Source organism: Plecotus auritus (genome assembly GCF_963455305.1).
Source record: "Plecotus auritus genome assembly, chromosome: 10".
Classification (NCBI taxonomy): Eukaryota; Metazoa; Chordata; class Mammalia; order Chiroptera; family Vespertilionidae; genus Plecotus; species Plecotus auritus.
In genome coordinates, this window is record NC_137785.1 from 12,237,896 (window position 1) to 12,259,498 (window position 21,603).

The 21,603-nt window shown below is 55.1% G+C and overlaps 2 protein-coding genes across 3 annotated transcripts in view; one reads left to right on the plus strand and one right to left on the minus strand.

Annotated features, from left to right (window-relative positions):
• Nucleotides 1-8,863, minus strand: SYNGR4 (synaptogyrin 4). 2 transcript variants are annotated; one of them, XM_080644306.1, is made up of 5 exons: nucleotides 8,823-8,863; nucleotides 6,704-6,885; nucleotides 1,624-1,861; nucleotides 602-741; nucleotides 1-286 (listed from the first exon to the last, which is right to left on the minus strand). In XM_080644306.1, the coding sequence occupies exons 2-5, from the start codon at nucleotides 6,794-6,796 to the stop codon at nucleotides 53-55; spliced, it is 705 nt and encodes a 234-aa protein (XP_080500432.1). In that variant the 5' UTR covers nucleotides 6,797-6,885; nucleotides 8,823-8,863; the 3' UTR covers nucleotides 1-52. The 2 variants fall into 2 exon arrangements, with proteins under 2 accessions (XP_080500432.1, XP_080500431.1); XM_080644305.1 differs by lacking the exon at nucleotides 8,823-8,863 and adding an exon at nucleotides 7,807-7,911.
• The window catches only part of TMEM143 (transmembrane protein 143), a 23,476-nt gene continuing 9,793 nt past the window's right edge, over nucleotides 7,921-21,603 (plus strand). Inside the window, exons 1-5 of the mRNA XM_080644304.1 lie at nucleotides 7,921-8,280; nucleotides 8,636-8,876; nucleotides 9,822-9,926; nucleotides 19,493-19,687; nucleotides 21,104-21,234. Of these exons, the coding sequence (XP_080500430.1) occupies nucleotides 8,258-8,280; nucleotides 8,636-8,876; nucleotides 9,822-9,926; nucleotides 19,493-19,687; nucleotides 21,104-21,234 (695 nt within the window). The 5' untranslated portion in view covers nucleotides 7,921-8,257. The remainder of the gene's footprint in view (nucleotides 8,281-8,635; nucleotides 8,877-9,821; nucleotides 9,927-19,492; nucleotides 19,688-21,103; nucleotides 21,235-21,603) is intronic.

A 21,603-nucleotide genomic window follows, 5' to 3' on the forward strand; every position in this document is an offset into this window, starting at 1 on the left:
CAGAAACCCTTCTGCAGGGAGGGTGAGCTCTTTACTGAGGTGATGAGGATGTCTAGTTGTCGGGCATCATAGCGAGGCGGGGGACCTTCGCTGTGGTCAGATAGGGCGACAGGGCGGAGCTGGCATAACTCATGCTGTTGGGGCCAGTGGGGGGCGTGTTGATAGGGCTGGCGGCAGAGGGCGGGGAGAGGGTGGTCAGCACCACGCCCCCCTCATCCAGGGAGCGCTTGTAGGGGACTGGAGCGTCATTGCGGAGGTCCTGGAAGGCCAGGTAGGCCTGGAATATCTGCGGGTAGAGAAGGGTGTGTTGGAGGCTGGCTTGGGCTGGGCGGGAGAAAGAGGGACTGGGGCTGGGGCCTGGCCTGGGGGGAGACGCAGGGCGCGGCTGCGCCCACTGCTCACTCGTCACCCAGCTCAGCAGTCACCCACACAAGGCCTAAGGCAGGCCCACATCTGCTCCGAGGAAGGGGCGCCCACTTTATGGTTTGCCTGGGAGCCAGGGAAGGGGTGAGCGGAGGCCCCGGGAGCTGAGGGAGCGGGAGGGTGGGCAGCCCTCCCACCCCGCCCTGCAGAGGGTGCCCGGTGGGCAGCTCATCCTCACCCAGACGGGGACGGAGAAGAAAGCGAAGGTGATGGAGGCCTTGGCGCTGCTGTTCCCCAGGAGGAACTGTTTGGGTGGCGAATGGTGCCACTGGTTGGCCAGGAAGCAGAAACCCAGGAACCAGGTGCCTGCCCAGAGGACTGGGGGCGCAGGAGAGAAGAAAGGGGGGGAAGAGCGGTTCAGGAAGGGCTGCTGGCCTGGGAAGGGCCTCTCCCTCCAGCCTCCGTAAGATGTGCCGCTGGAGTGGAGCTGCACTGCCCACGGCCACACGTGGCTGTTTACGTTTCAATCAATTAAAAGTCAAAATAATTCAGCTCCGCCCGGCCAGTGTGTCTCAGTGGTTGAGCATCGACCCATGAACCAGGAGGTCTCAGTTCGATTCTAGGTCAAGGGCACATGCCCAGGTTTTGGGCTTGATCCCCGGTAGGAGGCGTGCAGGAGGCAGCCGATCAATGATTCTCATCATTGATGTTTCTCTCTCTCTCCCCTCTTCTCTGAAATCAATGAAAACGTATTTTAAAAAATTCAGCCCCATGGTCCCACTTCAAGTGCTCAGGGGCCACATGCGGCCGGCGGCTCCTGTGTGGGAAGCGCAGGTACCAAACGTCCCCCCCTCACAGGAAGTTCTCTCGGAGGGCATGGACCCAGTGCCCACTGAGGGCCTCCCAGCCCGGCAACGCTGGGACTAGCCCTGTGCAGAGGAGGAGGGAGGGGAGCGGGAGGAGGAGGAGGAGGAGGAGGAGAAGGAGGAGGAGGAAGAGGAGGAGGAGGAGGAGGGAGGGAGGGTGAGCAGAGGGAGGTTTCTAGAACTGGCCCGGGGATCGGAAGAGTTGACCCTTACGCTGAGTCTAAAGGACAGAGTAATAATTCCCAGGGGAGGAAACTGCAGGTGCAGTGAGCGTGAGAAGGGCGGGACAGAGCTTTGGGTTCCACGTGGCCGGCTGGGCGGGGGAGGGCGGGGTGCCGGGATCCCCGGGCCACGGAGGGCTGGGTGGGGGCTGTGGGCAGCGGTTCCGGCTCACCGGCCAGGATGAAGTCCAGGAGCTGGAAAGCCGTCCTGAAGCGGGTGCAGGCGATGTGGCCCTCGTGGGCGTCCAGGGCCAGGAAGGCCAGGCAGCTGAGCAGGGCCAGGAGGCCGGCCCCCACGGCGAAGCTGCAGGCCACATTGTTGCTGTTGAGGACACAGCGGAGCTGCGAAGCGTCCGTCTTGTTCTGGTAGCCATCGGTCAGCAGGGAGGAGAAGACGATGAGGGCGAAGATCTGCGGGTGCGGGAGCAGGTTCCAGGGCCCTGAGTGGAGCTCAGCCTCCCCCCAAACCCTTTTGTGCCCCTTGGGTCCCCCATCTGTAGACCGGACCCTGCCATCCACCCGTGGGCAGCTCTGGCCCCTCCCTCCTGTCCAGTCCTCAGAGCCTCCAAGCCCTGTTCCTGCTGGGGCTTCCTCTCCCCCGGGGCCCTCGCCACAGCCCCTGTGAGGCCCAGCCTGGTCCGTGCACTCCCCATTCACCTCGCCTCCCCTCCTCCCCTTCTGGCAGGTACCTTGCACCAAACCCAGGTACCAACATCAAACACTTCGCCCAGTGCCCGGGACACAGCAGCAGCTCAGTGTTGGCAGCGTGATGATTCTCTGCCTCCAGCTCTTCCCACTGCCTGCAACTCCCTCCTCCCGCCCAGCTTGGCTAATCCCTATTCAGTTTTTAAAATAAATGTATGAGATACTCCCAAATACAGACAAGTATGGAGAGAAATGTAACAAACACCCAGGATCTAACAAACAGGAATATTTTCTTTCTTTCTTTTTCTTTCGCGGAGCACACTCTAGTACAATTGTCTGCGTCCACCCTTGTCTTCCGAGGTGATTATTAAGCGCCACTGGAGTTCTCCACACGCACCAGCCTGTGCCATCCTTACAGCCACCCCGGGATGTGGGTACTTCTAGCAGCCCCCTGTTTCAGGTGATGGAACTGAGGCACAGAGAGGCGAGGAATCACCCAAAGCCACGCAGTTAGCAAGTGGCAGTGCTGGGTTGGGACGGAGCTGTGGCTCCTGAGTCTGCCTTAAGCCCCTGCCATACTGCCTCCAGCTGGGCCAGATGCCTGAGGACAGAGGTTCCTCTCAATGTCATTCAGTGAAAACTTTACGTCCCAATTATTCGTCCCAGGCAGTCGCAATGCAGTGTGGGGAGGTCCACACCCGATATGGAAGGAACCGGTGCGCTATGGGGTGGGCGGGGGAATCGATCCAGGAAGGCATCGTGGATGAGGCGATGGCTGTGAGGAGTGATGCAGGTGGGAAAGGCGGGGGGACTGGGGACGTTGCCAGGGGGGGCAATAGGGAGCCACGGCAGGGCTCTGGGCAGCGGAGGGGCAGGGGCAGCTCTGGGTGCATGAAGACCCCTTTGGGGCCGTGTAGAGATGGACCGGAGGGGGTGAGCCTAGAGATTGGAGGCTGGGAGGTGACTGGGCCCTGGGGTCAGGGAGAGAGTCAAGGTTTGAGCCGGAACGGAAGTCGTGGGGCTGGATTCAGGAGGAAATAGAATGAGATCTGAACTGCATCTTAAAGGATGAGGCGTTTTCCAGGCAGACAGAGGAGGAAGGGCATGCCAGGCAGGACGCACCGTGTGTGCTAAAGCCAGATGCTGCGGAGTGGGGCTCCTTCAGGGACTGGAGCGAAATTGCATAAGAAGAATGCGGTGTGAGGAGGCTGGAAAAGTGGGCGGGGGCCCAGGCTCAGAGGTCGAACAGCAGACTGAGGGGTCTGGTACCGGGAGCCGGGGAAAGTGACATTTCTTATTTGGATTTAATTACAGGCGTGGAGAGATTCTGAGCAGAGGATGGCCAGGGTCAGACCCGGGAGGCAGAGCGAATCTGCAGGGTCATGATGGTTCAGAGGGCGCAAGACAAGAAGCCCACAGATCAGAGAGATTGGTGGGAAGGCCCAGGCAAGGGATGCTGAGGACTGAGCTGAGGTTGGGGCTCTGAGGAATCCAGTGATATTTAGGACCTAAAACAGGCATTGGGGATTGATGGACGTGGCAGTGCTGGCTGGGACCAGAGCCAGGGGAGGGTGGGGTAGGGGAGTCCATTTAAAAAAAAATGTTTTCATTGATTTCAGAGAGGGAGAGAGAGAAACATCAATGATGAGAGAGAAACACTGATCGGCTGCCTCCTGCACACCCCCTACTGGAGATCGAGCCCACAACCCCGGCATGTGCCCTGACTGGGAATCGAACTGGTGACCTCTTGGTTCGTAGGTTGACCACTGAACCACACCAGCCGGGAGGGGGGAATCTATTTGGATTTGAACTCCTTCTGGACGGGTCCACCTGGACCCTTCTATCCCGAGCACTGAGCACCAGAATGGACCTCAGCAAATGTGTGTGAAAAAGGGAATGACCTTGGGCCTTTCTTCTGTGCTCTTGCCCTGACCTTCAGAGTGGGGACTAGGGAGGCAACAGATGAACCCCTGAACTCCTCAGCCTCTGTTCCTCCTCTTCGATCCTTTGTCTTGCCTTCTCTGAATAATAATAACAACAACAATCATGACCATGGCAGCGAGTCCCTCTTTTTGTCCAGCTCGGCGGCATTGCTAAGGGTGTTTGCCTCCATCTGTTTCAGGGTGAAGAACCGAGTCCATAAAGGGGGGGGCGTCTTGCCTGATGGTCTGGGGCAGAGCCAGGTCAATGACCAGCAGGCCCATCAATCATTTTTGAGCCTATATCCATGTTACCTGCATCACCTCCCCGAGACTCACACCAGCTCCACACGCTAGCTGTTACCAATCCATCCCTGTTTCACAGGTGATAAATCGAAGCTATTATAGTGGCGTGCAAAGAGCCAGACACGGCTGACTCTGCCAGCTGTGTGGCCTTGGGCGAACCCCTCACTTCTTGGATCCTCAGTTTCCCGGTCTGTCTCTATGCTGTGAAGAGGGGGTGTGTGGGTTCGGGGGGGCCTGGCCCTGATGATCGTTCTCGGGACTCACCCAGGGTGGGGACCAAGTGTCCTCTCAAGGTCAGTCAGTGGGGGAGCAGGGATGGGAACCCAGCCCTCCTGACTTCTAGTTGGGGGGGGGGTTGTCTGTCCATTGACCCCCCCCAAACCTTAGGCTGTGGCACTGGAGACGTGGGGAGGTGTCTCTGCCGGGCCAGAGGGACCTGAGCCCTCGGAAGCCCGAGTCCAAACCTCCTTCCGCGCCCTCTCTGGCCGGTCCCCAGGGAGGGAGCAAAGATTCATCAGTTAAGGCACCAGCTGGCAGGCGGCAGCCAAGACAGGCACCAGCTGCCCAGAGAGTCCCTCTCGAGGAGCCGGCCAGGGGGGAAGGAGGGCTGGGAGGGAGGGAGGGGGATGCAGGCAGCGGGCAAAGACTGTGACCGAACCTTCTGGCCGGCAGCCCTCCCCCCCCCGCCCCCCACACCGGGTCCGCACCAGCTGGGCCTCCTCCTCCCTCGCCACCGCCCTTCCTCCTGGAGTTTGAGGTGTGCCGCTCCTCTCACCAGCTGCGGGATGTCCTTGGGCAAGTCACTCAATCTCCGTGGGCCTCAGTTTCCCCTTGGGTCAACCAGGGGTGATAATGCCCCGGAACTAGGAGGTGGGATTCGTAACTCCTCTCTTCCCCCGGCCGAGAGGGGCAGTGGACACACCCTAGGCTCCCCTTAATAATTTGTCCCAATAATAATCACTATTTGACGAAAGCTGGCCACGTGCCAGGCCCATGTTGACCAGTTTAGGGACACTAACTTGCTTCATTTTCACCGCAGTCCTTCCCGTGAGCGGGATATTAGGGCCCACGTCTTACACATGAGGGTGCAGGGGGTCAGAGAAATCAAGCACTTGCTCAAGGTCACACAGGCAGAGCGGGACTCGGTACGTTATCAAACAAAACCGGGTGCTTTTGAGAATAAAAGGGGGTGCTGTGGATCATGACACCAGGCAAATGGGGGTGTCCGTCACCCTCCATGGACCTGCATGGGACCCAGCCGGGACTCCAAGCCAGGCCCGCGGGCTCTTCCGACCACAGGCTCCGGAAGGGGTCGCAAGGGGAGACTCTGGATTAGGTCCCTGGGTTTGATCCAGGGCCCCTCACCTGCTCCCATGACCCCGATCGTGTCTCACCATCTCCCTAGGCCTCAGTTTCCAACTCTGTCAAAGGAGAGGAACAGTGGCAGCACCGCCCAGAGCACAGAGAGGGGTGGTGACTGGCCCCAGGTCACACAGCAGAGTTTGGGCTGAATGCGGATTTGAGCCCAGCTGTCACGGCTCTTCGGGAATGGGGTGCGGATTAAAGGCAGGCCTGTAAAACCCTTGCCTGGCACTGTGCCCGGCCCAGTGCCCGCCCAGCATCTGGCGTCTCGGATCTACGATACAGACTCTCATCCTGCCTCTGTGTGCCATTCCGTCCCCGAGGCCCCAGCCCCTGCCGCTCTCCTCGTTCCTCGTCTGAAAGGGGGAAAACGAACAGGTGCTGGCACCTCGCAGACCCCCTTCTGAGTCCAGGCCCCGCCTCTGGGTGTGACCGTAGCCAACACCGGTGGCCATGATGGAAATGTCCTCCATCTGCCAGGACGAGAGCCACCAGCCCCCTGTGGCTGTGGGGCACCTGAAATGTGGCCCCTGTGACTGAGGAATGGGACATTTTGTTTTAATTAGTTTAAGTTGAAATAGTCACATGTGCCCTAGCTGGTGTGGCTCAGTGGATAGAGCATCGGCCTGCGGACTGAAGGATCCCGGGTTCGATTCCGGTCAAGGGCACATGCCTGGGTTGTGGGCTCGATCCCCAGTAGGGGGCGTGCAGGAGGCAGCCAATGGATGATTCTCTCTCATCATTGATGTTTCCATCTCTCTCTCCCTCTCCCTTCCTCTCTGAAATCAATAAAAAATATATGTATTTAAGTGGGGCTCCCAGCACTTGCTCTGCAGGGTTGTTTCTTCCGTGAGAGTAGGAAGTGCCCGCAGCAGGCGGGTGCGCCATGAAGGTGACCCCGCTATCAGCTGCCTCTGGCTCCTTCCCCCCTCTGGCCCCCTCCTGTCCCCACACCCTGTGCTCGTGTCTGCGGGGTGAGCCCTGTCTCCTGCACCCACGGCCGCCGGGCCAGGGGGCTCACCCCTGCGAAGATCCTCGTGACCGTCTTGGGCCGCTTCAGGAACTGCACAGCCTCGCTGTCCGCCAGGTCCTGAAGGCTCTCGGGGATGTGCATGGCGGCTGCTCTGCCTCCGGGGCCCGGGGCGGCGGGAGCGGGGCTGCTGTGCTGGCTCCCAGCGGCTCCAGGCTCACCCTGGGGCTCGGCTGCTGGACGACAAGACGGGTGGGGGGAGGTTAGGGTCAGAGGCATGGGGTGAAGGAACTTCTGGGGGGTCCCCAGAGAAGGGGGCGTGAGAGCTGGGGGTCCCCGGAATGGGGTTGTGTGGGGTGCAGGGTCTGGTAGGGTTCTTAGGAGTTGGGGCATGGGATGAAAGGGCTGCTGAGGGTCCCAGAGCTGGGGTGTCGGATGAGAGGTTTGCCGAGGATCCCATGAGTTGGGGTGCAGGGTAAGGGGGGTCCTGAGAATTCTAGAGGTCGGGTCACCAGGTGAGGGGGCACCTGGGGAGGAACAGGGGGAGGTGCTGGTGAGGAAATCCCATGCAGGGAGAAGGGGTGGAGGGAGGGCTGGGATATTGGGGTCACGTCACTGACTCGGGAGCACAGCGCCCCTTTGAAGGACTGTGTTCTCCCCGTGAGAGGACACAGTGGCGTTTCCAGGGGGTTGAGGCGCTGGGTCAGACCTGGAAGACCTGAACCAGGGGGATCCCTTTCAGGTTTGGGGTGTCAGCGTCCATAATGGAGAACCCCGGTAGAACAGGGAACATTTTAGGCTGTCCTTAGGAATTGGGGTTATTTCCTTGGCATACAGGCCTCCACCTAGAATTCAGCTCTATCTTCATAAAAAGGGCGTTTTCTCAAGTTGGCGGGTCTGGATCTCAGACGTGTGGGGACCTGGGCTTAGAACTGAGCTGTCCCCTCAGAATGAGGAGGCCAAGCCCCCGGCACTCGGTTACCTTCTTAGAATCAGGGTCTTCCCTTTAAGGACGTGAAATGGGGGTGGTGGGGCTTGGGGGCGGGGAGACACTGCCTGACAAAGGGTCACCCCTACTCTGAGGCCCGGCCTGCGTCACCTGGGGGCCCGCTCTTCCTTTCGCCCACCCTCCCCATCCCGGTCCCCTGCGCCACCTCAGACTTCTTTTGCTTCCGCTTTTTCCCGCCTTTTCGCTCCTCCACAGCTGATTGGCTGTGCCCAAGGCCCGCCCCCTTCCCTTTCCCTCCTACTCAGTAGCGGACACGAGCGGGGGCGTGGCCCCAGCGGACGTTGGGCGCCCGCCGTTGGCGGGCTGCGCGCGGGGGCCCTACCCCGCCCCAGCGCTCCCGGGAGTCTCGCGCCCGCTGCGTCTCCTTCTCTCTGCAGCGCGGCGACAAGGAGACATTTCTGCTGCGCATGCGCGCACCCACAACAAGGCCTGTACTGGAGAAAGGCAGGCATATTGCTCGTGCGCAGTTGAGACGGCTTTAGAGGAAAGAAATGGACAGCGCTCAGTGACCCAGGTTTTGCGCATGCGTCCTCCTGCTGGATGAAGCTGAGTCTTGGGGGACCAGAAAGCCTTCCTGCACATGCGCAGGAGGCTCAATGACAGTCGAGCGTTGGCTAAGGTGAGGGGAGGGAGGGGGATTGCATGGCCAGGGCAGGACGGCCCTGCACCCTCAGTGGAGCCTTTCCGAGCTTCTCCTATGCTCCAATGATCCACCTCATCGCCTAGACCCCGCAGAAACCAGTTGTACCACTACAGGGTGTCTAGGCCCTCAAAACGCCCCAAGACCTAAGACCTCTGACCCTTCCCTGGGACCCAGGTCCACTGAGCAATGTGGGAGGGGACCCGCGAGAAGGGGGGACGGGCTCTGCGCTCCGCCTGGGGTAGGGACAGCTCCTGGAGATTGAGACAGGGAGGTGGAGAGGGCGCTTTTCCATCAGATGTCCTTTGACCCCCTACCCATTTCCCTCGTTTAGGCTCCGGGCACAGGGGCTGGCCATGTTGCATGTGACCCGGTGGGTCTGGGCATCCTGGGTCCGAAGATGGCCAGTCTTGCCCGCGGTCCTGGGGCCCGCCCGGGCCCTGTCCTCGCTGGCGGCCAAGATGGGGGAGTACCGCAGGATGTGGAACCCCACGGAGCCCCGCGACTGGGCGCAGCAGTACCAGGAGCGGTTCATCCCATTCTCCAAGGAGCAGCTGCTCCGCCTCCTGATACAGGTAACGCCCGTCCGGGGTCCAAGAGCCTGGGGCCTACGACTCCCGGCAGGCCTTGCGGCGGCAGGGCCGTGCATGCTATAGAGGGCTGCGCTGGCCCCTCCTGGGAATTGTAGTTCCTCTTCCCCTTACAGTCTCTAGTGGGCGCGAAGTGAATTGGAACGTAGGGGAGGGGAAGAAGACCTCTGAGATGCAAATGTAGCAGCGATTCCGACTCCATAGCTTGTTCTGAGGCTTGAACAAGCACTCTCTGGGGCATGGTTTTCCCCTTTGCAAAATGTGTATAATCATCATCATCATTACTATTACTACTATCTAATGATAATTATACCTACGAAAGCATAATCATAATTATTATCACACTGTGTGAGCTCTTACTATATGGCACTGTGCTAAGCATTTTCCATGTATTGAATCATCATAACAACCCAATAAGAGAGATACCACCATCACCCCCATTTTATAAATGAGGGCGCCGCAGCAGCAGAAGGGAAGTGACAAGCATACATAATTGGTTAAATATGTGTGCTCTGGGGTCAGACAGGCTCAGAGTGGATTTTCAGTCTCTCTTTATCTAGACATTGTGGTCCTCAGTGGGTGACTCCCTGAGCCTCATTTTCCCCCTCTGAAAAATGGGGTTATAATTCCATTGGCCTCCTTGCATCTCCTGTGGGCAAGCAGTGCCTGGCGCACAGTAAGCATTGTGTGAATGTTGGTGAGTCAGCGTCAAAGTGAGAACGTGAGCTCTCGGCTCTTTCAGTCATCTGTTTTTTACTATGCCAGGCTACCTCAGTTTCTTGGTCAATAAAATTGACACCCTCTCCCAAACAAAAAAAATTTGTAAAGCCCAGAGCTCTGACGGTCTGTATGGGCTGCCAGGGAAAGAATTCCTTCCCACGAGGAAGGGGAGAGAGGCCTAATGATTAGTTTTGCTTCCCGAGGTAACAGGAATTCCACTCCAGTCCTGCGGAGAAGGCGGCCTTGGAGGAGTTCTCTGCCCACGTGGACCTCTGCACCTTGTTCCACTACCATCAAATCCTGAACCGGCTGCAGGTGAGGGCGGGGCCCTCCTGCCCAGCCATGCTTGTTTGCTCATCCGTTCATTCAGCAAAAGTTCTCTGAGCACCTACATGGAATCTGGCCCCGTTTTAAGCCCTGGGGGTGCTGCGGGGAACAGTTCCGGCAAAGCCACACCCTCAGGGAGCCGGCATTCCAGTTGGGGAGGTAATAAGTAAATATGAAATATGATACCCGGAGTGGTAAGTGCTGTGAAGAACAATGAAGCAGAGGTTGAAGCAGGTTAGACAGGGATGAGATGGGGGCCTGTTTTATTTATTTATTTATTTTAAATATATTTTATTGGTTTTTTACAGAGAGGAAGGGAGGGTGATAGAGAGTTAGAAACATCGATGAGAGAGAAACATCAATCAGCTGCCTCCTGCACACTCCCTACTGGGGATGTGCCCGCAACCAAGGTATATGCCCTTGACCGGAATTGAACCTGGGACCTTTCAGTCCGCAGGCCGACGCTCTATCCACCGAGCCAAACCAGTTAGGGCAATGGGGGCCTGTTTTAGACAGGGTGATCTGGGAAGGCTTCTCTGATGAGGAGGTTACAGGCAAGCTAAGACCTGGGTGAAGAGAAAGGAGCATGCGTGATGGATGTCTGGGGAGACATTCTAGGCAGAAAGAAAAGCAAGTGCAAAGGTCCTGAGGTGCGAGAGGGCCTGGAGTGTTAGAGAAACAGCCAAAGGACAGCTGTAGCTGGAGTGGAGGGAGAGAGGCGGAAGATGAGAGCAGAGAGGGAGTGGGGGCAAATTGTGCCTGGCCTGGTGGGCCATGGTGAGGACATTGCTTTTACTCTAAGTGAGCTGGGAGCCACAGGAGGGCTCTGAGCAGAGGAGGAACTGATTGAGTTGTTAACAGGATCCTTCTGGCTGCCGTGTAGGGAACAGACTGTCAGAGGCAGAGAGGTCTAGTAAAGAGTCTATTATGCTTGTCCCGGAGAGAGGTAATGGCAGCTCCGACAAGAGTAATAGCAGTGGAAGTGGTGAAAAGTGGGCAGACGCTGGTAATAGCTGGGAGGCTGCAGCACTCAGCTGTGTGGGCCGGCTGGTGAGAAAAAGAGAGGAGTCCAGGGTGCCTCCAGCAGTTCTGGCCTGCTCCCCAGAAGGATGGAGCTGCCATTTTCTGAGACGCGGATGACAGGGCAGGGACGAGAGGCAGATCTGCAGGGAAGATTGAGAGGTCAGCTTTGGACTTAGGAATTTGAGCCACCTGTCAGGCAGATAGAGAGATGGACTTAAATGTGGGGTCTGGAGGTCAAGGGAGGGGAGTCTGGGCTGAGAAGCAACCCTGGGAGGATCTAGATCAGGGGTCCTCAAACTACGGCCCGCGGGCCACATTGGCCCGCCGAGGACATGTATCCGGCCCGCCGGGTGCCGCTGCCTGTCCTGCTTAGCAGCTGACTCGTCCCGGGCCCGCAGTGCGCATAGGAATTTGTTCATAGTTGTTTTTTTTTTAAACTATAGTCCGGCCCTCCAACGGTCTGAGGGACAGTGAACTGGCCCCCTGTTTAAAAAGTTTGAGGACCCCTGATCTAGATGGTACTAAAGGGTACCATGAGGGGAATTAGCCACACCCCGGGGTGTGCCAGCCTTGAGATCAGGAAGGGGAACTGGAACTGGGGAGGAGGGTGGACAAGGAGCCTCAGACAGAGAAGTAGAACCCCCGGAGGGAGTGGTGTCAGAAGAGAAATTCTTAGCCGCCTCCTCCTTCTCCTCCCTGGGCCCTGCCTGTGCTGAGGGTCCCCAAGACCACCCTCAGATTCATTGATTTTATAGAGGGACTTCCAGAGCTCAAGAAAGCTGTTATACTTGAAGTGGTAGTTTCTTACACGGTGAAAGGATGGTGAACACAATTAGCAAAGGAAAAAGGCCACGGGCAGGGCCCAGAAGAGACCAGGCCAGAGCCGCCACTTGTCCGCTCCCCGTACTGACTCTAGAACAGCACTTAATTCTCCCACCAACGATATGTGACCACACATACGGAGTCTCGCCAACCAGGGAAGCCCACCCGGGCTTTGTCCAGGGTTTTTTTGGAGGTTGGTCATTTAGGCCTGGCTGGCCACCTGTGTCACTGTCCTAGTTACTCAGTCTCTAGCTCCTCCAGCGGTCAGACTGCCTCATACCCCAAGACTCCCACCATCAATCACATTGTTAGCATAGACATCCAGTGTGGCCCAAGGCCCTGGGTACACCAAGGCACTTTTTATTACTCTATTATTATTTTTAAAGATATCTTTTTATTTATTTCAGAGAGGAAGGGAGAGGGAGAGATTGAAACATCAATGATGAGAGAGAATCATTGATCGGCTGCCTCCTGCATGCCCCCTACTGGGGATCAAGACCATAACCCGGGCATGTGCCCCTGACCAGAATCGAACCTGGACCCTTCAGTCCACAGGCCAATGGTCTATCCACTGAGTCAAACCGGCTAGGGTCCAAGACACTTTTTTTTTTTTAAATATATTTTATTGATATTTTACAGAGAGGAAGGGAGAGGGATAGAGAGCTAGAAACATCGATGAGAGAGAAACATCGATCAGCTGCCTCCTGCACACTCCTACTGGGGATGTGCCCGCAACCAAGGTACATGCCCTTGACCGGAATCGAACCGGGACCCTTCAGTCCGCAGGCCGACGCTCTATCCACTGAGCCAAACCGGTTTCAGTCCAAGACACTTTTTAAAAAAATACATTTTTTAATTGATTTCAGAGAGGAAGGGAGTGGGAGCGATAGAAACATCAATGATGAGAGAGACCTATTGCTCACCTGCCTCCTCCACGCCTCCTATTGAGGATTGAGCCTGCAACCCAGGCATGTACCCGAGCTGGGAATTGAACTGTGACCTCCTGGTTCATAGGTCGATGCTCATGAGCCATCCCAGCTGGGCCCAAGACACTTTTTAAATAATATATATTTTTATTTATTTCAGAGCAAATCATTGATTGGCTGCCTCCTGAATGCCCCCCACTGGGAATTGAGCCAGCAACCTAGGCATATGCCCTTGACTGGAATCGAACCCGGGACCCTTCAGTCCATAGACTGACGCCCTATCCACTGAGCCAAACCAGCCAGAGCCCAAGACACTTTTTAAAAAATATACATGTTTTCATTGATTTTAGAGAAAGGAAGGGAGAAGGTGATAGAAATATTGATCAGCTGCTTTCCGCATGCCCCTATTGGGGATCGATCCCACAACCCAGGCATGTGCCCTGACCAGGAGTTGAACTGGTGACCTCCTGGTGCACTAGACCAGTGGTCGGCAAACTCATTAGTCAACAGAGCTAAGTACAACGATTGAAATTTCTTTTGAGAGCCACATTTTTTAAACTTAAACTTCTTCTAACGCCACTTCTTCAAAATAGACTCGCCCAGGCCGTGGTATTTTGTGGAAGCGCCACATTCAAGGGGCCAAAGAGCCGCATGTGGCTCGCGAGCCACAGTTTGCCGACCACTGCACTAGACGATGCTCAACCAACTGAGCCACACTGGCCATGCATGCTAAACTAAGACACTTTAATCAGGCAGGGCATTCCAAGGTTCTCTCCCAGGAGCCCTTCAAGGGCCAGTCTTTTGTTGGAAATGTGCAGGGTTTGGGCGGCCCAGGCCTGCTGAGTTAACCCTTCACTGCACACCGCCACGCCCTCCTGCAGGTCCCCTCTTTGCTTTGAATAGCAGCAGCGGACAATGGCCTCCTTGCTGAGCACTCACTCTGCACTGGGCTCATTGACTCCTTCCTGCGGCACCTCCTCCTGCATCAGCCCCATTCGCAGAGGCAGAAACCAAGGCCCTGTGGGGGCCCAGGATGTGCCCAAGATTGCACAGTTCACAAGCGGCAGAGCCAGGATTGACGCCCCAGTCCACCCACCTCCAAGCTCTTCCCTGGGCACTTGTGGTCTCTGGAGTCAGGTTTTTTGTTTTTATTGTTGTTATTTTAATAAATATTATATAAACATTTATATAGAAACATAGAAAGCATAGTCAATGAAGATGCATATTCCCACTGAAGCAGGAGATTTTAAGATTTTTTTAAAAGTTGATTTTTAGAGAGAGGGAGAGAAAGAGAAACATCGATGTGAACACGAAACATCAATCAGCTGCCTCCTGCATGCCCCCTACCAGGGATCGAGCCCACAACCCGGGCATGTGCCCTGACCAGGAACCCAACTGGCAACCTTTCGGTGCACAGGACAACACCCAACCAACTGAGCCACACCGGCCAGGGAAGGCAGGAGGTTTTAAACTGAGGTACTGAGAGGGGCGGGGTGGAAGCACCAGAGGGGGATGAGATACTGGGTGACCAGTTGTTGGTGACCTAAGTCCCCTGAGGAAGCAGCCTGGGGCAGGAAAAGAATAAGAATAGCCCCGGTTCAAAAGCTGGCTTTGTTGTTCACTAGTCATGCAGGTGACCTTGGCAGGTGACCTCTCTCTGTTCTTCCTTTCCCTCATTCATTCATTCATTGAATTTTCTCAGTATGTATTTATTGAGCACCTACTGTGTTCTAGGCCCCAGGACACAGCAGCGAGCCTGACGTATGTGTGTATCTGCCTCATTTGGTCATGTTCTAGTGAGGGAGACAGGCCCTCAACAAAGGAAAGAAGGAAAGTATGTTAAGAGATGCTGAGTGCTAAGGACAGGGTTGCCAGGTAAAGTACAGGAAGCCCCGTTTATTCATTTGTTTCTGCTGCTGTGAACTGGGTGGCTTAAAACAACAGAAATGTATTCTATCCTCGTTCAGGAGTCCGGAAGGTGTGGGCAGAGTTAGTTTCCTCTGGTGGCTCTGAGGGGGAAATCATCCCAGGTCTCTCTCTTAAGCTGCTGGTGGCTACTGGCAGTCCTTGGCTTGTGGACACATCACCCCATCTCCATCTTCACATCATCTTCTTCTCTGTGCCTCTCTATGTCCTTCTCTGCCTCCTATAAGGACACCCTCATTGGATTTAGGATCCGCCTCAACCCAGTATGATCTCATCTCAGTCCTTATCTTATTTACACCTGCAAAAACTCTAGGCAAATGAAACATACTCTAAGACAGGGAAGTAGAACCCCCGGAGGGAGTGGTGTCAGAAGAGACCTCAAACTACGGCCCGCAGGCCACATGCGGCCCGCCGAGGACATTTATCCGGCCCGCCGGGTGCCGCTGCCTGTCCTGCTTAGCAGCTGACTCGTCCCGGGCCCGCAGTGCGCATAGGAATTTGTTCATAGTTTTTTTTTTAAACTATAGACCGGCCCTCCAACGGTCTGAGGGACAGTGAACTGGCCCCCTGTTTAAAAAGTTTGAGGACCCCTGCTTAAGGTTCCGAGAGGACATGAATTTTTAGGGGACACCATTCAACCCTCTCTACCCAGTTACAGTTGAATTTCAGATAAGCTATGAACAATTTTTTAAGTATAATTATGTCCCGTGCATATCGAATATTGCATGAGACATACTTAAACTGCAAAATTATTTGTCATTGATCTGCAAATCAAATTTAACTTGATGCCCTGTATTTTATTTTTGTCTAACTCTGGTAAGTAATTAAAGAGAAAAAGAAAGCAGAAGTGTTTTGCAATTTTAGGTATGGTGATCAGGGACGGCCTCACTGAGGGGCTGGAGTTTGAGCAGAGACCTGAAGGAGGCAAGAGTGAGCCATGTGGAGAGCTGCAGACACAGTAAGTGCAAAGGCCCAGCAGGAGTGCAGGAGGACCAGCAATGAAGTGGGTGGGCCTAAAGCTGAGTGAGTGAGGCCGACAGGGCTGGAGGTGAGGGCAGGGAGGGGAGTGGGGCTAGATCCTGCAGGGCCTTGTGGGACACAGGTGAGGACATGGAGTGAGGTGAGGGCTCTAAACGCAAGAGGGACTTGAGTGGACTCAGATTACAGCAGGCGCCCTCTGGTGACCATGTGGGGTATAGACGGGCTGGAGGATGGGAGCAGGGAGCCCCGTGCTGTGGCCACCTCAACGGTCCAGGGTAGATGGGTGGCTCATACAAGGGTTGAGAGGTTGCATTCTGGATCTGTTTTGAACGTGATGGCTCAATGCTGATGCGTTGAATGTGTGAGAAAGAGGGGTGTCCAGGATGACCCCAGACTTTGGGCCTGAGCACCTAGAAGGATGGATTTGTCCCCTTCTGAGTTGGGGAGGATGGCGGGAGGAGTTTCAGGACCCCAGTTGGGACGTAGAGTACACAGTGAGTTTGAGAGGATGCCGTTGGGTATCCAGGCGGAAGCATCGAGAGGCCGGTTGGCCATCGCGTGGAAGTGCTGAGCAGGCTCTTGCTGCGTGAGTCTGGAGCTCAGGAAAGACGTCTGGACTGGAGACAAACTGGGCGTCCTCAGGATGTGGATGGGGTTCGAGGCCCCAAGGGAATGCTGGTGGATAGAAAACGGCAATTGCCACAAAGACCCAGGGGCATTTTTCTTTTTTATTTAAACAACTGTATTTTTATTGATTTCAGAGAGGAAGGGAGAGGGAGATAGAAACATCAATGATGAGAGAGGATCATGGATCAGCTGCCTCCTGCACGCCCCCCAGTAGGGATCAAGACCACCACTAGGGCATGTGCCCCGACCACGAATTGAACCGTGACCTCCTGGTTCATAGGTCAACACTCAACCACTGAGCCACACCGGCCGGGCTCCAGGGACATTTTTCATTCTTCCAGCAGATGTTTGTGGGAGACCCGGTGCCAGGTGCTGGGGCTTCACTGAGGAGCCAGCTGACCTGCTCCCTGCCCTCAGGGAGCTGAAGTCAGGCAGTGGCAACAGCCGTGAATGAGGCGCTCTTTCCCAGAGAATGGACATGTTCGGGTTGTGAGCTCGAAGGGCACAGTTCAGGAGAGCAGATGACAGCTGACCTTGGCTTCTGTGCCAGGTCTGTGTGCAAATTAGGAAAAGGCACCCCCTTTCCCTGGCCAGAGGCAGTCTAGTAGGGTAGTCCCTCTCCACATGTGGCTGTTCACATTTGGAATCATTGAAAATAAATAAGATTTTAAAAAATTCTATTCTTCAGTAGCGTTCACCACATTTCCAGTGCCCAGCAGCCAGCCACCTGTGACCAGTGGCTACCTGATGGGGGTGCAGATCCAAATGTTCCCGTCACTGCGGGGAGCTCTGTTGCAGGAAGTTTCATCCGAAAGGGTGACGGTTAGGATGAATGTCAGCATCTACAATGGTGCCTCTTAGACCTGGCACCTCTGTACAGTGCACACCCGCCCAGCCACACGGCAGCGGAGGGAGGCTTCCAGGGAGGGAAGAGGGAGCTGGAACGAGGTGGAGGAGGAGTTCCGTAGTGAAAGGGAAGGAGGCAGGGAGGGGCCAGGGAGAGTCTCCCAACAGCATGCGCCAAGTCCCTGGGCCTGGAGGAAGGGATGCCAGTGTGGCTGGTGTTGAGGGACCACGGGGTGGTGGTGTCAGGCTGGGGGGCTGGCAGGCCCCAGTGCAGAGCATGCTCCTTTGGGGGCTGTAGGAGCCTGGGGAGGGTTCTGGCAGGAGAGGGACGTAGCTGGATGCGTGATTCCTGATACATCACTTCCTGGCTCTGTGAACTTGGCAGTTCCTTCATCTCTCTGTGCCTCAGTTTCCACATCTGTAAGCGAGGATAACAGGAGGACCATTCTCACATTGCGAGAATGTGTATAACATGCTTGAAAAGGTGCCTGACCCGTAGTAAGTGCTGCATAACGTGCGCCATTCTCAGTTATTACTATTGTTGCTTGGTAAGCTCTCCCCGGCTGCTGTGTAGGAAACAGATGGGCAGGGGCGGGGGGCAGAAGGGCTGGGGGAGGCCATTGGGAAGGCTGAGCTCACCCAGGCAGGAGGAGGCTATGGTGGTGTGGACCGGGAAGAGAGAGCTGGGCGAAGGGGTGATCTGCATGGAGGTGGAATGGGGGGGGGGTGTTACTGTACGAGGGGAGAGAGCAGCCAGGGTCACCTGCGACATCCAGGCTTCTGGCTTGAAGCCCTGGTGGATGTGGAATTCCCAGAGAAGAATCTGGCTCGCAGTGGATGTTTGAAGAATATCGATTTCTTTCTCCTCCAACTCTGAGGTTCCCTCACTCTCAGACTGCAGCTCGGCACTGGGAACGGAGTTCCTCAAGGTCACTCCACGAGCCTCGATGTGGCCCGTGGGACCTGCTCTGTCAGCCGGGGCTGAAGGACTCAGACGCGGGCCTTCGCTTTGGCCTCAGGTCCGTCCTCCGCCAGCACGTCCCAGCCCTGGGAGTTGGTTCAGGAGAGCATTTGTTGGGCATGACTCTCCCGGCATCACCCGGCTCCGTGCTCAGTTGTTTCTGAGGCCCTGGGCCTTCCCACCTCCAAACCATTGCCCCGGTCATTCCTCCCACTGGACATGTGCCACTAGAAAGCCAGGTGGAGAGGTCAAAGAGATCACTGAATCTAAGAGTCTGGCACTCAGGGAAGAAGCCAGGGATGATTGAGGGGAACCGGTTTGAGACAGGAAATCCAAAATGGTGGTTTTATTGAAAGTTTGGAAATGGGGGGTGGGGGGGTAATGATCTGTAGGCTTGGCATATTGGATTCGAGGTGATTGTGAAATCCAAAAACAATTGTCAAGTAGAGAGTTTGTATCAGTTCATATAGAGCAGGGGTGGGCAAACTTTTTGACTCGAGGGCCACAATGGGTTCTTAAACTGGACCGGAGGGCCGGAACAAAAGCATGGATGGAGTGTTTGTGTGAACTAATATAAATTCAAAGTAAAGGAGCGGAGGGGAGAGCAAGAGAACCCTCCGCTCTTTCGGCTCCGCGGGCCGGATAGAACAGCCAAACGGGCCGGATCCGGCCCGCGGGCTGTAGTTTGCCCACGGCTGAGGCTTAGCCGCTGTAACAAGCAGACCCCACAATCAGATGGTTTAAAGAGGTGGAGGATTATTTCCCGCCCACTTAACAGCCCTGGGGTAAATGGGCCAGGGTGCCTAGGTCACCTTGTTCTACATAAGTTTATGCTAGGACCCAGGTTCCTTCCATTTTGTTGCTCTGCCATCCTTAGGGCATTGTCTTCATCTCTGTGTGGTCAAAACTGGGTCATAGGTAGAACAGTGTTCTAAGCTCGCAGAGCCAGAAAAGAGTGAGAGTGGAAGGTCCCAGGGGGGGCGGGAGGTGTGTGTGTGTGGCAAGAATTGAGGGGGAAGGTGCACCCATCAATTATGCTTCCATTCTATGGCCTGTGTCCCCCTGGCCACACCTTGCCTCAAGGGAGGCTGGGAAATGTAGTTTATTTGGGCAGTCTATGTCCACCTTTACTTTCATTCCTGTGGGAGAATAGGAGAATGAATGCTCATGCACTGGGGTTGGGTATTAAGTCTGGAACTTGCAGGAGAGGTCCATGTTGGAGATGTGAGTGGGCAGTTATCCGCAAGAGAAGGTGTTTAAAGGCATGGGGACGGTGAGGCCTCTTAGAGCAGGCTTGGAGAGAGAGAAGGAAGAGGGGCCCAGAGTCAAGCCCTGGGGTACCCCATCATTTAAAGGATGGGGCCAGGAACATCATGAAGTTTACCCATGATCCCTCACACTGTGACCTAGCCTGTTTTTCTTCTCTCTGACTCTCTCCTCAGGCCTTATATGACCCCATCAACCCGGACAGGGAGACTCTGGACCAGCCTTCGCTAACGGACCCCCAGCGTCTGTCCAACGAGCAGGAGGTGCTTCTGGCGCTGGAGCCCCTGCTGGCCCAGGCCAACTTCTCCCCCCTCTCCGAGGACACCCTGGCCTATGCTCTCGTGGTCCACCACCCTCAGGATGAGGTCCAGGTACCTGTCTTCCAGGGAGAACCAACACTCCCAGGAGGCCTTGGGGCAGGGGTGGGGCCTTTGGGGGAGGCAGATGCTGCTGGGAGTTGGAGTCCTGGACACAGGAAACTTGCCCATGTGGCACCTTTGGTGAATTAGAAAAAGACACCTCTTTCTCAGGTCACTTCACTGCCCTCTGTTGGGAAAGTATCATAAGATACGGATCTTCTTAGAACTAAAGATTTTATTACCAGCTGCCAGAACATTGTAATAATAAATAATACAAAATGCTCATTCTCAAAGTCTACAAAATTATAATGAAAATGCTAAAATTTTCCAAAGTTCCACATTTTTGGATTTTAAGATATATATATATATATATATATATATATATATATATATATATATATATATAATATATTTTTTATTGATTTTTTTTACAGAGAGGAAGGAAGAGGGATAGATAGAAACATCGATCAGCCGCCTCCTGCACACCTCCTACTGGGGATGTGCCCACAACCAAGCTACATGCCCTTGACCGGAATCGAACCCGGGACCCCTCAGTCCGCAGGCTGACGCTCTATCCACTGAGCCAAACCGGTCTTGGCAAGATATATTTTTTAAAAAATATTTTATTGTCCCTGAAATTGGGATGTGACTTAAAAGTGGTGGTGTGATATAGTTAATTGGCAACCGCCCTTCCTCTCTGCGCGCACAAAGACCCTTTGCCGTACCTCCAATTCTCTGTGAGCTTTTCTCTTTCCTTCTAGTTGTAGAATTTCCACTCAGCCAGCTTTCCTGTGGTTCTGGATGGTGTCTGTTCTGTCTTTTAGTTGTAGTTTTGAAATTGTTGTGCGAGGCAGCAGTTTAGGTGCTTACCTATGCTGCCGTCTTGGTTTCTCCACTCGGCAATATATTTTCTCCTTTAATTGCTTTGTAAAATAATGGAGTAGCCCTAGATCAGTGGACAGAGCATTGGCCTACAGACTGAGGGGTCCCGGGTTTGAGTCCAGTCAAGGGCACATGCCCGGTTGAGGGCTCAGTCCCCAGCAGGGGGCGTGCAGGAGGGAGACAGCCAATGATTCTCTCTCATCATTGATGTTTCTATCTCTCCCTCTCCCTTCCTCTCTGAAATCAATAAAGAAAATATTTAAAAAAAATAATAATGGAGTGGCTTAAAGTCAGTGGCATCTTAGGTTCAAAGAAATGTGGTGGTGATGACTATCGTGTGAATGGTGCCAGCTGAGGTGGCACGCCCTTGTGCAGTGTCTGACAGGCATGACCGTGCATGGCTGCCCCGCCCGGACACTGGGGGATGACAGGCCTGGGGGAGGGGCTGAAATCACGGGGGGCGGGGGGAGACATCGCATGTTAGTACCCTGTACTCAGACTCCAGCCCATGCTTAGCTACTGTGCTTCCTCTGCGCCCCTTGGCAGGTGACGATAAATTTGGATCAGTATATCTACATGCAGTTTTGGGCCCTGGGCCAGAGAGTCGGAAAGATGCCTCGTATGTCCAGCGTGGGCTCCAGGCGTTACTTCTTCTTCAAGTCGACCCCTGCAGAGAGGTGAGGCAGCCCTTGGTCCCCAGCTGCAGCAAGGGGGCGCAAGGTTAGAGCTGAGAGGGGACTGACAGGTCAGTGTCTGGATTTGGAGGTCTGGGCCCCCGTGGGAAGTTGAGAAAGGGGGAGGGGTGAATCATCTAAATGCAGCTTCTTTTGAAAAAAAAATTTTTTTATTGATTTCAGAGAGGGTGGGAGAGGGAGAGAGAGAGAGAAACATCACTTGATGAGAGAGAATCATCGATCGGCTGCCTCCCGCAACCCCCACACTGGGACCAAGTCCGCAACCTGAGCATGTGCCCTGACCGGGAATTGAACTGTGACTTCCTGGTTCATGGGTCGACACTCACCCACTGAGCCACACTGGCCGGGCAA

What these genes read in the sequence shown, in the direction of transcription:
- SYNGR4 (XM_080644306.1), bottom strand. Translation starts at nt 6,796, where the DNA reads ATGCACATCCCCGAGAGCCTTCAGGACCTGGCGGACAGCGAGGCTGTG. An exon ending in TCACGAGGATCTTCGCAGGG is followed by an intron (nt 1,862 to 6,703) that starts GTGAGCCCCCTG and finishes CCGCACCCGCAG; the next exon opens with ATCTTCGCCCTCATCGTCTT. An exon ending in TCTTCTCCGTCCCCGTCTGG is followed by an intron (nt 287 to 601) that starts GTGAGGATGAGC and finishes CTCTACCCGCAG; the next exon opens with ATATTCCAGGCCTACCTGGC.